Source organism: Coffea arabica, chromosome 2c, assembly GCF_036785885.1.
Source record: "Coffea arabica cultivar ET-39 chromosome 2c, Coffea Arabica ET-39 HiFi, whole genome shotgun sequence".
NCBI classification, from domain to species: domain Eukaryota; kingdom Viridiplantae; phylum Streptophyta; class Magnoliopsida; order Gentianales; family Rubiaceae; genus Coffea; species Coffea arabica.
Window position 1 is genome coordinate 15593499 of NC_092312.1, and position 15826 is coordinate 15609324.

Below are 15826 nucleotides of genomic sequence, written 5' to 3' on the forward strand. Positions count from 1 at the left end.
ACTTTTTCAGATTAATCATCCCCATTCATACTTATTTGCAGTTGGGAAGGAGACGGATCTACAACAACATATTAATTACATATCCTCTACTCATCGCTACAGTTGTGGTCTGTCGAGTTGACACTTTTTTCACTTTTATTAAGGAGTAGCTTTTAACTCATTACTTATTCTTTTTCAATTGAGTTCTTATTAACGATAAAACTGAGTGATATTGGAGATAAACACTAGCATACCAATACATTTTTCTTTGAAAAAAGAATGAATCAAGTTAGTAAATGCAACCAAGCTTGAGTACTATTTCGCAGTGATTGGCAAAAGATTAACACTCAACTTCAAATCTGTCCTAATACTATCTTTTTAATTCTAGATTTGGTCTCACGCTCCTTCTTTTCAGGTATATACACTCATCCCTTGCCTCAGCCACCAAAAAGTAGGACCGAATTTATTGGAGGAGAAGGGCCACTGAATCTGTGATTTTAAACTCAGACCGGACTGGCCAGTCGAACTGGGAACCTGCCAAGTGTCCAATTCAAGTTACTCTAAAAAATTGGGTGTATAAAAACTCGGTCAAACCTGGCAAAAAATCAGGTTTGACCAGAAAATTGGATGAACCGATTTGATGTCAAGCTTTTTTTTTTTAAAAGCTCAAAGCATTTCAATATTATGTTTTGCCTCCTAGGTTGTTAAAAATTATTAGTATATCTCAAATATTTCATACTTTATAAATGTTGTCCTAAAGTTTGGTGTTATTTTTCAATCAAATCCATAATTTTAATTCTAAACTTGTTAATGTTCATTTAATAATATAAATTGCTACTTGATCATTCTAATTTCTTTGTATTTTCTTATTATATATATTTGAAACATTAAATGTATATGAATATACATTTATTAATATTAAAATGCTCTTAAGTATTTTACATATAATATTTTAATTTTTAAATAATTTTTATTTATAACGTCATCCAATTCAACTACGATCGACTCCATTAACCCTTGACTCCTGACCCTTAAGTTTGACCGAGTCGATGCCCGATTCGAGTCTGAAAACATAGCACTGAATAAGTGCTTTCAGTGCCATGGTTATAAATCCCGGCCCGGCTCAGCCACAGATGGGGTTGGACTGCTAATTAAATCAATTGTGTGACAACCCCACCTTCCCCTAAGGCGAACCAAAGGGGTTAGCGGACTGCCTGCCCAACTCTCGCCAGGATTAACGGTTCAGTTTAAAGCGGTCTAACGTTCCGGAGCTTACAACCGCGCGTAAACAAGTCAAAATGTCAAATAAAAAAAAATGAAATCGGAAACGGCCATGAATAGTAACCGACACGTCTGAACCCAACCAAACGTTGAGCAAATATTCACATCTCGAAATTAATCATATACAACCCAAAGGGGCATACAAAAGTTAGTCAAAAGTGAATACATGTACGGTTTGCCAAATCAAAAGAGAAACGGACTCAAAAATACATTTAGGGTTTCAATCCATGAGCTATACAAAAGATATGTCCATCTAACTCAATTCGGCAACCAACTATCAAATCCAATCCAAAAAGGATTTATTTTCCTGTAAGGAAAACAAAAGGAACAGAAAGGGGTGAGTTTGCGCTCAATGAGGTACCAGACACATAACAGTAAAATCATGGCATTTTACATTTAACAAATCAGGTACACATGCCAGATGTAAGTAAAAGAACCAATGATTCAAATAGGAAGGATACAGATGGCTCTCATGAGCCAAATTCCTATTCGCGTCACCGAAGCTTGATCAAAATAATAGTTGACACTCCGTTAACGCTAAAGGAGTAACCAATACCGTAGACCCCACTTTCTCCAATTCCTTCCACCTCACATACCCCTACCGGCCCCGCAAACCAATCAGATCAGAAATGGTAATACTCAAGTATACCCGGAATCAAAGGTTTCACTACCCAAAGATCTCAAAACAGACTACCGTGGTTCGTTATCTAATCGACTAGACCCTTGCCGGTCCGACTCGAGTAACTTGCCACAGGGGTTGAGCTCAGAGGTCACAGAAAGGTCGTTGGATACAAGTTTCCAAACGACGTCCGAACAAATACAGATACAGATACAGATATCAGATACAGATTCAGATATCAGATACAGATTCAGATTCAGATTCGCCCCAAAATTGGCATATAAACAGACAAGAGAACGAGTGTGATAAAGTACACTCTCGTCTCAAACAAATTAAACAGATGGTGCAGTCATTTAAATCACAGATTGCAGGGCAGAAATCAAGTTAAACAGCAATGGAGGGGAGTGGTACACTCACCGGTGTCAGTACAGATACCTCAAAAGTTTGGGCTTTAGTCACCAAGAAACCCTAAAATAACCAAGGTAAAACAATTATGGTTCCCACTTTCACAAATCCAGTACACGAAATGCATAACTAAGACTTAATTATAAGTCGTGTGTCGATCACTTTAACTACCAGTGCAAAGAAATAACAATGAAATTGGAGAAAAAGGTAGCGGTTGGTATCAAAAACATGAACAACCCTCAAACCCTTCGCTCAAATCACAAGTAAATCCAACTAGCCTTCAAGTAAAAATTTTGGCAGCAAGTCCCTTGTGTTTACCTATTTTCCAACCATTAATGGTTTCATTATTTCCTCAAATCAGTTTCAATATCTCATACAAAAAATAATCTCATTTCCAAAAGCCGTTCACTAAGTTTAAAGTCATTCAAGTACAAAATTTAGCTAGGAAAATAACTGGAAACGAAAGTCAAGCCCTAAAACTATTCAAATAACCACAATAAGACTCGCTTACAAGTCATAAACCAATTCCAGATACCACCAAAATAGGGCTCCATAAGCATACATAAGCATTAGAGGAAACCAGAAAAATCCGGAAATGTAGTTAAGCGTTAACCCGAAAAAAATAGTTTTTGACGTCATTATGCGGTTTTGGTACCAATGGCACTACGATTATCGGATGAAGGTGCGAGACCCACCGTTTCGAAACTAAGAGATAGGGTTACAATATTGCAGAAGGTCACTCAGCTCAATTTTGAGTGTAACCAGGTCAAAAATACAAGATACTACACCAGAACTGGAAAAACAGATTCATAAAACGCATTCTGGTTCAAACATCATAAGTCAGCCTACCTAAGTCCAAATCCAGTAATTCCAAAGCCATCCGAAAGCTAAGAAATAGGGCTACAATACATCAGAAGACCGTAACAACCAATTCCAAAGCATTCTCAACCAAAATAACCCATTACAGAAGCAATTCCCAAATTCGGGTAAAACCAGGACAACAAGGGTAATTTCGACTTTTCTCAAGCCACGCTACTCCGATTGACCTAAAATTTTGTAGGGACCCCTAAAATGTCATTTCCTACAACTTTCATGTTTTAACCCAAAACCAATTCGGCCTCTAACCATGAGCTACAAAATCGGGCAGAATGTATAACTTTGAAACCCTGTTTTTTCAATTTTCTTCCAAAACAGAAATTGCTTGCAATTAACCACTTTTCCCACCTCCTAGTTTCATTGCATACCAATTCCAATCATCATACATGCCCACATAATCATATTCATATGAAAACAGAAAAATCCCCAATAATTACAAAATTTCACCAATTCAACCAAAAATCAAGATATAATCCATAAAAGTGCATCTTATACTACCACCAATCATGAATTAAGCATTATTAGAGGGAGGAAAGGGGTCCTTAACTACTCACATTGGCAACACAAGAGAGAGAGCAACTAATCCCTTTAGCCTTCCAAACAACTCCACAAAACACCTCACTATCACTCCCTTAAGTGTTTCTATGAAGCAAAAGCAAGATTAAATGGTTGAGTTCTTGGATTTGAGCAAGAGTAGAGCTAAGAATTTGGAGAGGTTTTCTTTCTTTCTTCCTTGGAGAGAGCCGACTTCAAGAGCTTGAAATAAGGGTGAATTTTGGTAATTTTTGTTTTATTGGTTTAGTTGGTCAAATGGTAAAAGAATGAATAGTGGTCTTACAGCAAGATTGAATCATATGGTGACACTTGTCACCCTAATTAATGCATCTCTATCTCTTTGTTTCCTCTCTCACCAATCCACTTGGGTAACCTCTAATTATCTCTTAGTACCTGATAATTTAATTCCAGTATCCAAAACTTAACCTAGTTGGCCGAATTTTTCCGAACTTTTCGTCCTAGTGAGTCCCACATCCGGTATACACTCTTAATTTCTCAAAAACTATTCGATACTAGAAAAATCACCTAAAAACTCTATTTACTCATAAAAATTATCTAGAAATTTTTCCTAAGCAAGAAAATGCAGAAAACATGCCATTAAAGATAATAAAACCTAAAAATTTGAAAAGTTACGGGTTCTCACAAGTTGAGTAACAAATTCGTTGACCAATCAATGATCCAATAGTTCAATTAAGAACTAAAAAAAATCGCCGGTTAAACCACTAACTTAAACATTTTACTATTTTTATAATTTAAAATATATTATTATATTATATAATATAATTATTGTGCAACTGACGATTGAACCAATGATTTGATCACTCTTCAAATTGAGATTGGGATTGGGTTTAATGACTATGTTCAGATCTATATATTTATATGGGAGACATATGAGTTTTCTCATTCCGATTCCTTTCAGCTTTCAAGAGTAGCGTTCTAGCTAAGCCAAAAGTATGTGAACTAGCACTAGACATTACTTTTCCGAAAGGTTTGGTATGCTGAACTTGAACATGCACCCTGACGAATTACAACTATAACAACAGTTAGCTCATGAAAGTATCAGCAAAGCAGATTGAACCCAATGGCGGTCAAGATGATCAATCGTCAGTTGGTGCAAGAGCAAACAAACGGTAAAGGCGTGCCCCCTTATTCTTATGTGTGTTGAAAGTTGGAATCATTGCCCACTTGTGGCCAAATTACTTCATGTGTCAAATATTTGCAATTAAGGAATCATAGACAACAGAAAGTTGGAATACATATTATTGTTGACTATAGAAATTCCATACCTATTGCTGGACCACTCAATGGGTATCTTGATCCGATTATGCAAGACTTTTCTTGGAATTATAACAAGCACTGAAAATTACAACTAATACTCCTTAGTCAAGGAGCATGCATGCAGCATACCTTTTCTGAATTTTCTATGCTCCCCACTTAATGGTTACTGTATTACTGAAAAGATAATGACGTACAACAAATATAAATATTAATGAAGAACATAGAGACGTAATTAAACTGCACTAAAAAAAACTGCACTAATGAATCGTGGACAAATAAATTCTGAGCCACTCAAGCACGAGAAATCAAATTGTAGGGTTTGGATTACCTGTCATTTGTGAATAATGTGTGTTCCACGATTCTGTGCTAGTACAATTATTTTTAACTAACATCAATGTTGAGTATTGACAGCTTTGTTTTAAGCAAGTCCTCATGGATAACCTCTATGCCACTAGACAGTGGACTTGGTTGCTATAAATAGCGCAACAAGCTCAATTATAAGTTACCAACTAGCAAATGAAACATATATGCTAGTAGCAAATTTCTGATAGCTGATTGAGTAGATGGCTGCAGATGCTGGAAATGTATACGTTAACATGGAAGAAGAAAGCCAAGCTGCTGGAAATAGAATGCAACCTATGTCTACTACTCCCGTGTAAGTATCTCTTAACTTCCACTACTACTACCACTTGCACTTAATTAATTTGTCTGGTCTCCATGTTTAGTCTTTATCAGCTTTATTCAAAAACTTCCTGGCTGGCTTCTTGCACGAATTTGCGTCATATTTTTTTGCAGACCAGCACAGTGGACTGCTGATGAAAAGAAGCAAACAGCTTTCAGTCTGAGTGAAAGGCTAGGCTTGGACGAGTTTCTCTCCTTAAATGTTAGTGATGCTCTTTCAACGGACTGACCCGTTTTTCAGTTCAAGACTACAAGCTCTGTTCTGGTTCTTCACGAGAATAAGGATTGGAATTGTATGCTACGGAGGAAACATAACTCAAATGCTATGGCATACAATTCCAGTTCTCTCATAAAGAACCAAACACAAGACAATATTTCTTTTGCTGGTGTGATCGATCAAATTTCACGTTGGGTTGATATATAACTTGGTGCAGGTCTGGAGAGCAGCTCTAGGGGAACTTCTTGGCACAGCAGTTTTGGTCTTCATGTTTGACACCATTGTCATATCAACCCTCGAGACCGATGTGAAAATGCCAAACCTGATTTTGTCAATTCTCCTGGCCATTATCATCGCAATTCTTCTACTAGCCGTGGATCCAGTATCTGGAGGCCACATAAACCCCATCGTCTCATTCTCTGCGGGATTGATCGGTCTAATCTCAATGTCGCGTGCCATAATCTATATCATCGCTCAATGTGCGGGCGGGGTGCTGGGAGCACTAGCACTGAAAGCGGTGGTTAGCAGTAACATCGAAAGAACCTTCTCACTGGCAGGTTGCACCCTTACCGTAATTGCACCAGGTCCCGAAGGGCCAGTCACAAAAGGCCTGGAGGCCGCCCAGGCGTTTTGGCTCGAGGCCTTTTGTAGCTTCGTGTTCTTGTTCGCTTCAATCTGGATTTTATTCGACCATCGTCAGAGAAACTCCATTGGCATGATTCGTGTTTTCTCAATCATCGGAATCGTGCTGGGTCTTCTGGTGTTTGTATCGACGACGGTCACTGCCACTAAGGGTTATGCGGGGGCGGGGATGAACCCTGCTAGGTGTTTTGGTGCAGCAGTTGTTAGAGGAGGCCACCTGTGGGAAGGGCACTGGATATTCTGGGCAGGGCCTGCCGTGGCTTGTCTTGCGTTCTACGTTTACACGCTAATCATTCCTGATGATCATTTTCATGTAGAAGGGTACAAACATGATTTCTTTGGCATCCTAAGGACTATTAGCGGACTGGAACGTTAAACATGGGAGCAATTTACAAGGATAGATTTGTTGCCTATCTAATAAGGGGATGGCGATGTATGATAGTGTCATATGTAATATATAATATAAGTGGACTTTCTTTTTTTGATCGGAGAATTTCTTCTATGGAGTATACGCTTGCATGGTATCTGCTTCCTGTCGTGTCGGGTGTGAACTGATGTTGTTTCCAGGAGAACAGGTTATAAATATCAACTATTGAGGTTTGGATGTAAAGGGTTCCATGCCATGTCCCAAATAAAAAGATATTTTGCCTGCCGAAATTGTTGATCATCAAGTTCAAAATTTTTAGTTGCATATCTAATGTCTAAATTTCTTCCTGTTGCTAACGATCGCCCTTGCATTTTTCCTTTTAACTTTTCGTCTTTTGGTTTTGGGTTGAGAAGAAATCAGTAAGGTTCCAAGGCCCACAAGAATAGAATATCACGAATCTTCAACATGGAAATGAGAATATACCTTACAATTGTTAAAAGCCGCCGACCCACTCGTTCATCAGCACTTTCAAGCTGGAAAAATCGTTCCAGACTTGCTCTTATCATATTTTGTCAAATGAATTTTTTCTTCACTTAAATAGTAAATTTACGTCCCTTGCAAAATCAAGTTGATAAATTTTGATTTTTACCTTAAATTCATCGCATGACCTATATGCAGTTTTTTTAATGACAAAAATATTAGATTCCATTTGTAGTTAAATATATGATCTAATCTATATTCACTTCTATCTCTAAAAAGCAGGATCTGACCTGAGTCAAATTTATTTTTTCTCCTAAAAAGTGGGAGATAACCTAATCTATGTTCATTTTTGCCACATATTTTTGTATACTAAAAATAACTGCACCTTTTTGTGTACTAAAAATAAATGCATGTGGGTCATGTTGTAATTTCAGATTAAAAAGTGATCGAAAACTTAGAGATTGTGGCCGAATTTTATTAATTTAAATTTTTATAAAATTAACATGCATTTTAAAGCGATGAATGAAAAAAATTCATTTAATGAAATGATAGGGATGTTTTCACAATTTTCCCTTTAAGTGGCCTTTTTGTGGGCAAGTCAATTTGGAAATTTATAAATTCAACAATCACATCATGAGTTTATCAATTTGGAAAATCAGGAATTCAACAATTGTAAGTTTATTTTATTGGAAATTGAGAAATTCAACACGTATGGTATGAGTTTATCTTCTCGAAAATTCAGAAATTTAACATGTATGGATTTTTCACTAAATGTGTTAAAACCCAAATCATTTAACTGTAACATTAACCAAGTAACTTTGAAAGTCCTGATTTAACGTTCAACTCTTCTTCGACTTTTCTCCCGCCCCACCACCGGCCCCCCATTTCCCTGCTCCTTCTTCCCCAAGGTTTAGAATCTCCATCAGGAAACAAAAAGCTCGAAACAACAGGGACCACTAACCAAGGTTCGTCGCAGTTGACGTCTGGCTCACCATCACCGTAACTGCACCTGGCCCACAGGGACCACTTACCATGACTCTTGAAAAGAGCCAGGACCTCCGGCTCGGGCCGGAAACATTTTGAGGTCCGGAATCGTCACAAATTCCTTGTCGGTTGTTTCGTGTTTAGGTTGCATATAAACGCCATCTAAGGAAATCCCCAAAGCCTTTTCTTTTTTTTTTTTTTTTAATTCAAAAGGTCATCATTTTATGTATTGAGTAATAAGTTTCAAAAATATTCACTTATTGGTGGCAAATGTCAAAGAATCACTTTGAACTTCTTTCACAAGCCACACAGGAAAGCACGACTTTCACCTGGTAACATCAATAAGGTTAATGGCAAATTTCGTCAAACCATGACCAGTGCGATTGATTGCGTTCCCTCGCAATAAATAAATATGAAGATACATCGCCAAAAGCACTTACTCGGGCGTAGAATATCATCTACCAAGACATCTAACCGAGAGATTTCTTTGTATCCCATATTATTGATTCTGTCCAGTGCTCTTCCAATGCCTTCATCGGTGGTGCGGTCCTTAATGCCCCTGCTTTTAGGATAGCAACTTCTTTTTTGCGCCTTGTTGGAATAGCCCACGAAGTGACAAGGCTACCATTCTCATCTTTGACCGCAATACCTACTCCCCTTCTGTCCCTGGTCCAATCCATGGCTGCATCAGCGAAAATGAAGGTGGCATGTTGGTTCCGGAATTCTTTTGACTCTTGCATTCATTGCTACCAGTCGCTGCTCCTTGCTTTCCTTGCATCCCCAAAGTCAAGACATTAATTGGTTTCTCGATTATTCAGTTGTGCTAATGGCTATGCGCCCTTGTACTTTTATCGGGTATTTGGATTATACACTCATCCTTAATTACAATAAATCAAACGGTGATAATGTATGCACTGTATATAAGATTTATTCTAATTTTGTTATCAAAGGGAGAGAGAGAGAGAAGAAAAAAAAAAGATGTGATCATCTTAATTATTTTGGACAACTAAGCTTTGTTTGTCCTAACAGGGTAGAAATATTAAGACAATTTTATCACAAGCTGTTTTAATTTTTGAGATCGATTTGTTGATATTCAAAACATATATGAACAGACTATTTCAAAGAAAAAAAGAAGGTAAATATTTTATGTATTGACAGTATACATATTAGCGGGTCTAAATGTATGTTACATTTTTTAAATTTATATTTAAATTTAAATTTAGATGATGTGCTATTTATTATTCTGTCAACGTATTGACAGTGTAGAAAAGATTAATTTTAAAAAAAAAAAAAGGCATGAATAGATGATCAATGGTCAGGATTGTCTCACTGTTCTACCAAGTCCGACCAAGTACACGGGTACATTTACTGGATTTCCTGTGGTTTCAGGCGCCCATCCATCCAACCCACCGTCCACAGACGGATCTTTTGGACTGTTTAAACATCAGGAGTTTTGACAACTAGACGGGCCTGCGAAAAATTTGTTCATTCATATAAATTGATCATATTTTACACATCACCTTATAATCACATCTCAAAAAATTTTTTTTTTTTTTTTGAAAATATGGCATGACTGAGTGATCAAAAAAAATAATACCCAACCATGGTTCCTGAAGTTGACCTAACTCACTTTGTATATAAACAAATACCGAACCCTCTTATGATCCGAACAAAAAATACGACCATCCTAATATTCAGAACGGAGAGCCAGCGGATGCATTGATTTTCTTGCCCTACCCCTGGTAAATAGGAGTACGGTGTAATATTGGTTTAATTTAATATTGGTACGAATTCCAAGCACAGCGGAACAATTATCTCTTAACATACACACACAGACAAAAACAAAAGAAAAAAAAAAAAGGATTAAAATGAAATGCTCTTCAGATTTTCTAAACTCTTTCTTATTGGATAATCAATCAGTATCGCAATATTTCTTCTCATCACAATCAAATACTTTCAATTCTGGTCACAGGGTCGGACTAGAACGTCAAATCTGTGAGAGGAAGATTGTCATATCGTAGCAGGCCTGGAAACACGGATTTGTTTCAGCAGTGTAAATTTGCACCTCATCCATATTCTGTATCCAGAACGAAATCATGTACGCAGCCAGCATAAAAGTCATCTGTGTTCTAGTGTATATGCACTCCAACAGCACCACCAAGAGAACTGGATATCAGTAGTAACTTTCTTGCCAGTATTGTTTTATAGTCGTCAAAATTTACAAGACCTATTATTCCTGCTTTCTTCATAATTCTGCATTACGAAGGAGGAGCATCCAAAAGCGTGGAGGAGGAGGCAAATGGCTCATGCACGACAGAGTTTGTGGAAACAGATATTGGATTGCCCTCCAGTTGCAGCATGATACTCCCAAGTATTTCAGTCAGAAGCTTCTTAAACTCATCTTCTTTAACCAACTTCCCCTCATCCGCATCTAACATCTTGAAAGCTTCATTTATGATTTTGTCGATCTGCAGAGATCAGATAAAGCGTTTGGTAAGATGAGCTTAAGACCGGAGATCCTCTAATCAGCCTGAGAAGTACCCAGGTTCGAGCTGAAACTGCACCAAGCTTGAAGACTGTTCCTTTTGCACATTAAGCCAAATACAGATTCTATAAATAGGTCAAAAAGCTAATCGATTAACTTGTACATAGCTATTTCTTCAACTATCCCTTACTCTGAATTCCCAATTGGAAAGGCAAATCTCATGTCATAATTACTAGTAAAAATGACCTAACCTCGAAAGACTGATTACCTCATCAACACCACCCACTGGAGGTAAGCCAGATGATGGGGCCAGAATATCAAGAGCAACACGCAGATATTGTTTTGACAATTTTCCACTGCGATCTCTTGGAATACTTTGTAAAGAAGTATCCAGAGCCTGTATAAGGATACCATATGTCGAGTTAATATGCAGAACACTAAAGCTATAGCCTGAACTATGATTTTGAAGAACAAGTTGATGCACATCAATGTCCAAGCACAGTGTCTGAAATCATTTCAACACGTTCAAAAGACTTGCTGTTTAATTTATCTTTTCTTAAATCAGTTGGACGAACTTGAGATGAAAATGATAAAGATACCAATATTTGCATGGGCCTATAGCTAAACTAGAATCCACTAGAAACAGAGATATCACTAATAAAGTGCTCAGAAGACAACACAAGTTGGATGCAACTGCTCTTAATTTTCCACCAGCAGAAATTATGTCACTTTACCAACCTTATCCAGCTCAAATTTGTTGGATAGCAATCTTCTTATACCACTTCCATCAAATGTATTCTCAGTATGCGCAACAATCACAGGCTGCTCTTTCAGAAGTTTTGCAACAGTCTCTGCAACATTCTTGAGCTCACCAAGAAATGTGTCTTGTGAAACAGGGTGATCAGGGACACCACCACAAGATTGCAGCGCTGGTTCTATGATGTTGCTTCTAACCTACAGAAGTAAAGACCTCTGTTAATCTGATAAATAACATAGTTACAGGTTCCAACTTGGAGGCAGTTAACTTGAACAATCGACTATATTAAAACCATCATGAGATAGTAACCATCACATTGCAAGAAACTGAAAAAGGTAACTTTGAGATTGGCTATGTGTCGCACATCACAATGCTCACAAATGTTTTGCATGGTGTACAGCAGTAGAAATGGTCAAGATACTTGAAAGAAGAAGAATTAACACTGGCTAGGCATGGTTCCTTTAATACAGGAAATTCATAAGGAAAAACTATAACAGGACTAGATTGACTTCTTACCCAGGAATCTGAAGCAGGTGGCACTCCTTGTTCAACTGTAAGTTTCTCAAGAGCCTTAATGATGTAATCTTGGACAGATGCATTAGGTAGTTCTATCTCAGAGAAAATGGAAAGGACCTCTGACTCAAAACTGGGGCTCTTAAGAAACTCAAGGAGGTCTTCACCATCGATACGAAGAATTACAATAGGATCTCGTTTTAAGCCAGCTGCCATCCCTAGTAAAATGTCCGAAAGAACCTCTTTAAACTCTTTCTTGCTTACTTTCTCTTGTTTTCCGTGGGTGAACTCATTAAGAACCTAGATCAAAATATAAACAAGTTAATTAAAGCAACCTATGAGACAATAACGAAGCAAATAACAGAGAGCATGAAGTAATAGGTGCCAAATACAATATTCCCCCGAAATAAGATCTATAACCTTCCAAGGTGGCATCAACATTCCTCTTTTAAAATATTATGCTTTATTTGTCGTACATGGCAATGTGATTCAAGGAATGACACAATATTCCCGTCTAAATAGACTTCCGATGAAAGATTAAGAAGCTATCTTCATCCCTAATCTCAATTGACTAAAAAACATTTACTCCTGCTTGAAGAAAATAAATTCAACCAAACTGAATGCATGAGATTGCCAAACAAGCATTCAACAGAGTAAAATCCAGTATTTTCAATGTCTAGGAAACTCTTACAAGACGGGATGCACACGTTAAAACGGTGCAAGTTTAGCACACAGGCTGCCAAGTGGCGCTGCGGTTTTTGAAGCACGTCCCGCATGCATTAATATTTTGAGCATCCTAAAAGGAACCAGATAAATCGGTGAACAGTGTAAGGTTTGATATCCAGTCCATTAGATCCTCAACAATGTTCAACCATCAGGCTTTAGTTCAACTTGCAATTAAAGAAAACAGTAAGCCCAAGATAATATAGGATGCCCTAGTCCAAGTGCAACCATAGTACCACAAAGGTCCTGTATTTTATCTACAGGCAAGTAAACAGTGTTGCTTCCTCATGTCTGGTGTATAAAAGTTCAGAAAAAATCCAGTAAAAGAGACTTTTTGCGCAAGACATCTAAACAAAAGGTTGGATTCGTGTGTGCAAGGTCACATCATTAGCAAACGGCTCCACCAGTGAACCATGCTCAAGTTATCTTAATTCTAGATATTACAAGTTACAATATAATAATACTCCTAATTCCGATTTCTTCAACAAGACACTTAGATGAACAGAAAAGGCCAAAAATTGACAGGATTTTTTTTTTTTTTTTGGGGGGGAAAGAAAAGAAGGGGGGGGGGGGGGAGGGGGGAGTCTAATGAAATTGACTAACAGTGCTGTGTCACTCAGTTACACTACTCTCCAGCTACAAAGAATTGGATAGCCTCTATCCCCATATTTTAAGGACAAAAACAATAAAGGACATGCGATCCACATTTTGGCACACTATTCGCCCCAAAAAAGAATGAAATCAAATCAAGAAATAAAGAAAACAAGTCATGAAGTCGTATACCATACAATCATATCATTTTACATAAACTCATAATCAAGGATAATGCAAATCATTAATCTCGAAATGGAATAAGGATAATCTACTAGAGGGTTCCAAAGAGTACTAAAGGAACTAAGTTTATACACGTAATTTGAGAGCGCCCACTCTAGACGCTTCAACCATAATTTAATTAAGTGATGAAACTTGACAATACAAATTAGACCACACAAAACAAAGCAGAAGAGAGAAATGCCAGTTGACCTTGTTTGTTGGAAAATATTAGTCACAATAAGGCGTCCAAGAAATGTACTAAATTTTCTGCCCTAAATCCATATATGTCGCATAAAAACAAGAGCTACAGCTTTCGGTATATAGAAGTGTGCAAAAACAAGTAGCAAAGAGTTAACCAGAAAGTGATAGACAAGATTGTGCCACCAGCCGAAATATATACATACATACATACATACATACATACATACATACATACATATACATATATATATATATATAAATATAAAAGAACCCAACAGGGGACCCAAAAAAAACCCAACAAAACACGAAAAAAGAAGAGTTTATCTTCAACAGAAGCCATACCATTTTTCTATAGGGGAGAGGGCTACTCCTTAAACAGCTTTAAACGGGACTGAAAAACCCCAAGGGAAAAAAAAGAAGAAGATAAAATGAGAAAAACAAAGAAGACAAGACTTATGCTGGCAAGAAATCGCGAACCCTCAGCAAATTCTTGACCCTGTTGAGCCCAAAATCTTGAATGTTGATGAGTGAATTAAAAAGTTAAGGGAGATGCAGTCTTGGCATACAAAAGATAGCTTAGTAAAAAAGTAACTCTAGTTGAAAATGGCGAAAGAAAGAAGAGAAAAAAAGGGGGTAGAGAAACCTCGGAATAAATGTGATCAGAGTCAGGAGAAGATCCCCGAGCGGGTAATCCAAGGGCAGCACCTATGTCAGCCACAGCCGGTTGCAACTCTTTGACAGAAAGTTTACCGTCACAATCCTTGTCCAGTTCTTGAAACTTATGATCCACAAAGTTACTAAAAACCTGCTCATTTCCAACCAACTCCATTATATCTGAACCGTCCATTACCTCCTGACTCCCACTTTTCTTCTTCATCACATTATCGCAGATTTCCTCCATCATCCTCCGTCCTACTTTTGATTAACACCACACCACTAAAGCCCCTAGCCACTCCTTTTCTCTTTTTCTGCTGCCTTTATTTTTTTTTTTTTTCTGTTTATCTTTTTGGTGCGACTCCCGTGAGCCTCCTCTTCTTGGTTCTGTCAGCTTAAATACTAGTGGTAGCAGAAATAGTACTACTTGTTGCGGCACACACAACTGGACTCTGATTGCGCTTCTTCTCCAATTGCACCACCCGAAGGAGCTACTACTACTAGTAGAAACCGACCTCCTTTTTGGCTTTCTTTACTTTTTCTTTTTGCTTTTTTCAAGTTAAGTTTGTGGTATGGACGCCTGGGGCGGTTGTCGAAGGAAGCAAGGAAGAATATCAATACTGGAAAAGTCGTACTAGTGCTTTTTGGCCTTTTCTGGGGTAGAAATTTTTGATTACTCTGGAGCTGGTCACCGGCTGACGCGTGTCTAAAGGACGCTGGTTTTCTTGGGTGTCGTATGATGCACGAGACTGGGTACGTGGCAGATGGTGATGAAAGGAGAGGCCGTGTCAAATTGTCTGGGCTGGGTGGAACGGTGGGCTGTCTCTAGCCTGACGATTGGTCAGAAGCTGACTCTGAATGGTAGGTGTTTCTTGGGGCCTTTTGCTGGGCTATGGGCCCTCGGGCTCACGACGATTGCTTCTGCTAGTTGTTTGTTGGCTTCTTTTCTACTACTGCTACTACTACTACCACCTAACTTTTTGGCCGCTAGGCAAATTCTTGTTTTCTACGTATTCCTCGGCATGGAATCTCGTGGCAATTTAGTGTCACTCATAAAATTATGTCAAATACTCAATTAATTTAAATTATCAGTGTAATATCTAATTTTGATTTAAATTAATCGGACACTTGACATTAAATAAAAGAATGATACTAAGTTGTCACCGGTTAAACGACACAAGGATATGATTTGCTTCCCGACTTCCTGTCTTAATCTTGGTTGCGTTTTGTGAGCACATAGATTAATTGAATACAAGCGCAACATCCCAAGTAAGTGTAACATATCTACTTTGTGAACAAATTCTTTTAACATACAA

General features: G+C 37.8%; 2 protein-coding genes across 6 annotated transcripts; one reads left to right on the plus strand and one right to left on the minus strand.

Annotated features, from left to right (window-relative positions):
• The first annotated feature begins 5448 nt into the window (after positions 1 to 5448).
• LOC140035069 (uncharacterized) lies at positions 5449 to 7190 on the plus strand. Its single transcript, XM_072074551.1, has 3 exons — positions 5449 to 5648; positions 5789 to 5876; positions 6109 to 7190. The coding sequence occupies exons 1-3, from the start codon at positions 5557 to 5559 to the stop codon at positions 6907 to 6909; spliced, it is 981 nt and encodes a 326-aa protein (XP_071930652.1). The 5' UTR covers positions 5449 to 5556; the 3' UTR covers positions 6910 to 7190.
• A 3059-nt stretch (positions 7191 to 10249) lies between these two features.
• On the minus strand, positions 10250 to 15125 carry LOC113731182 (uncharacterized). 5 transcript variants are annotated; one of them, XM_027256288.2, is made up of 5 exons: positions 14500 to 15125; positions 12123 to 12419; positions 11588 to 11803; positions 11118 to 11246; positions 10250 to 10832 (listed from the first exon to the last, which is right to left on the minus strand). In XM_027256288.2, exons 1-5 carry the CDS (start codon positions 14758 to 14760, stop codon positions 10623 to 10625), a joined length of 1113 nt encoding a protein of 370 aa, XP_027112089.1. In that variant the 5' UTR covers positions 14761 to 15125; the 3' UTR covers positions 10250 to 10622. The 5 variants fall into 5 exon arrangements, with proteins under 5 accessions (XP_027112089.1, XP_071930654.1, XP_027112091.1 ...); XM_027256290.2 differs by having other exon boundaries at positions 10739 to 10940; positions 14500 to 15124; XM_027256289.2 differs by having other exon boundaries at positions 10739 to 10946; positions 14500 to 15124.
• Positions 15126 to 15826: the final 701 nt, after the last annotated feature.

Coding starts and splice junctions, on each gene's coding strand:
- LOC140035069 (XM_072074551.1), top strand. CDS start 5,557: ATGGCTGCAGATGCTGGAAATGTATACGTTAACATGGAAGAAGAAAGC. Junction 5,649..5,788: donor CCTATGTCTACTACTCCCGT/GTAAGTATCTCT, acceptor ATTTTTTTGCAG/ACCAGCACAGTGGACTGCTG. Junction 5,877..6,108: donor ACGAGTTTCTCTCCTTAAAT/GTTAGTGATGCT, acceptor AACTTGGTGCAG/GTCTGGAGAGCAGCTCTAGG.
- LOC113731182 (XM_027256288.2), bottom strand. CDS start 14,760: ATGATGGAGGAAATCTGCGATAATGTGATGAAGAAGAAAAGTGGGAGT. Junction 11,804..12,122: donor CACCTGCTTCAGATTCCTGG/GTAAGAAGTCAA, acceptor TTACTTCTGTAG/GTTAGAAGCAACATCATAGA. Junction 11,247..11,587: donor ACAAATTTGAGCTGGATAAG/GTTGGTAAAGTG, acceptor ATCCTTATACAG/GCTCTGGATACTTCTTTACA.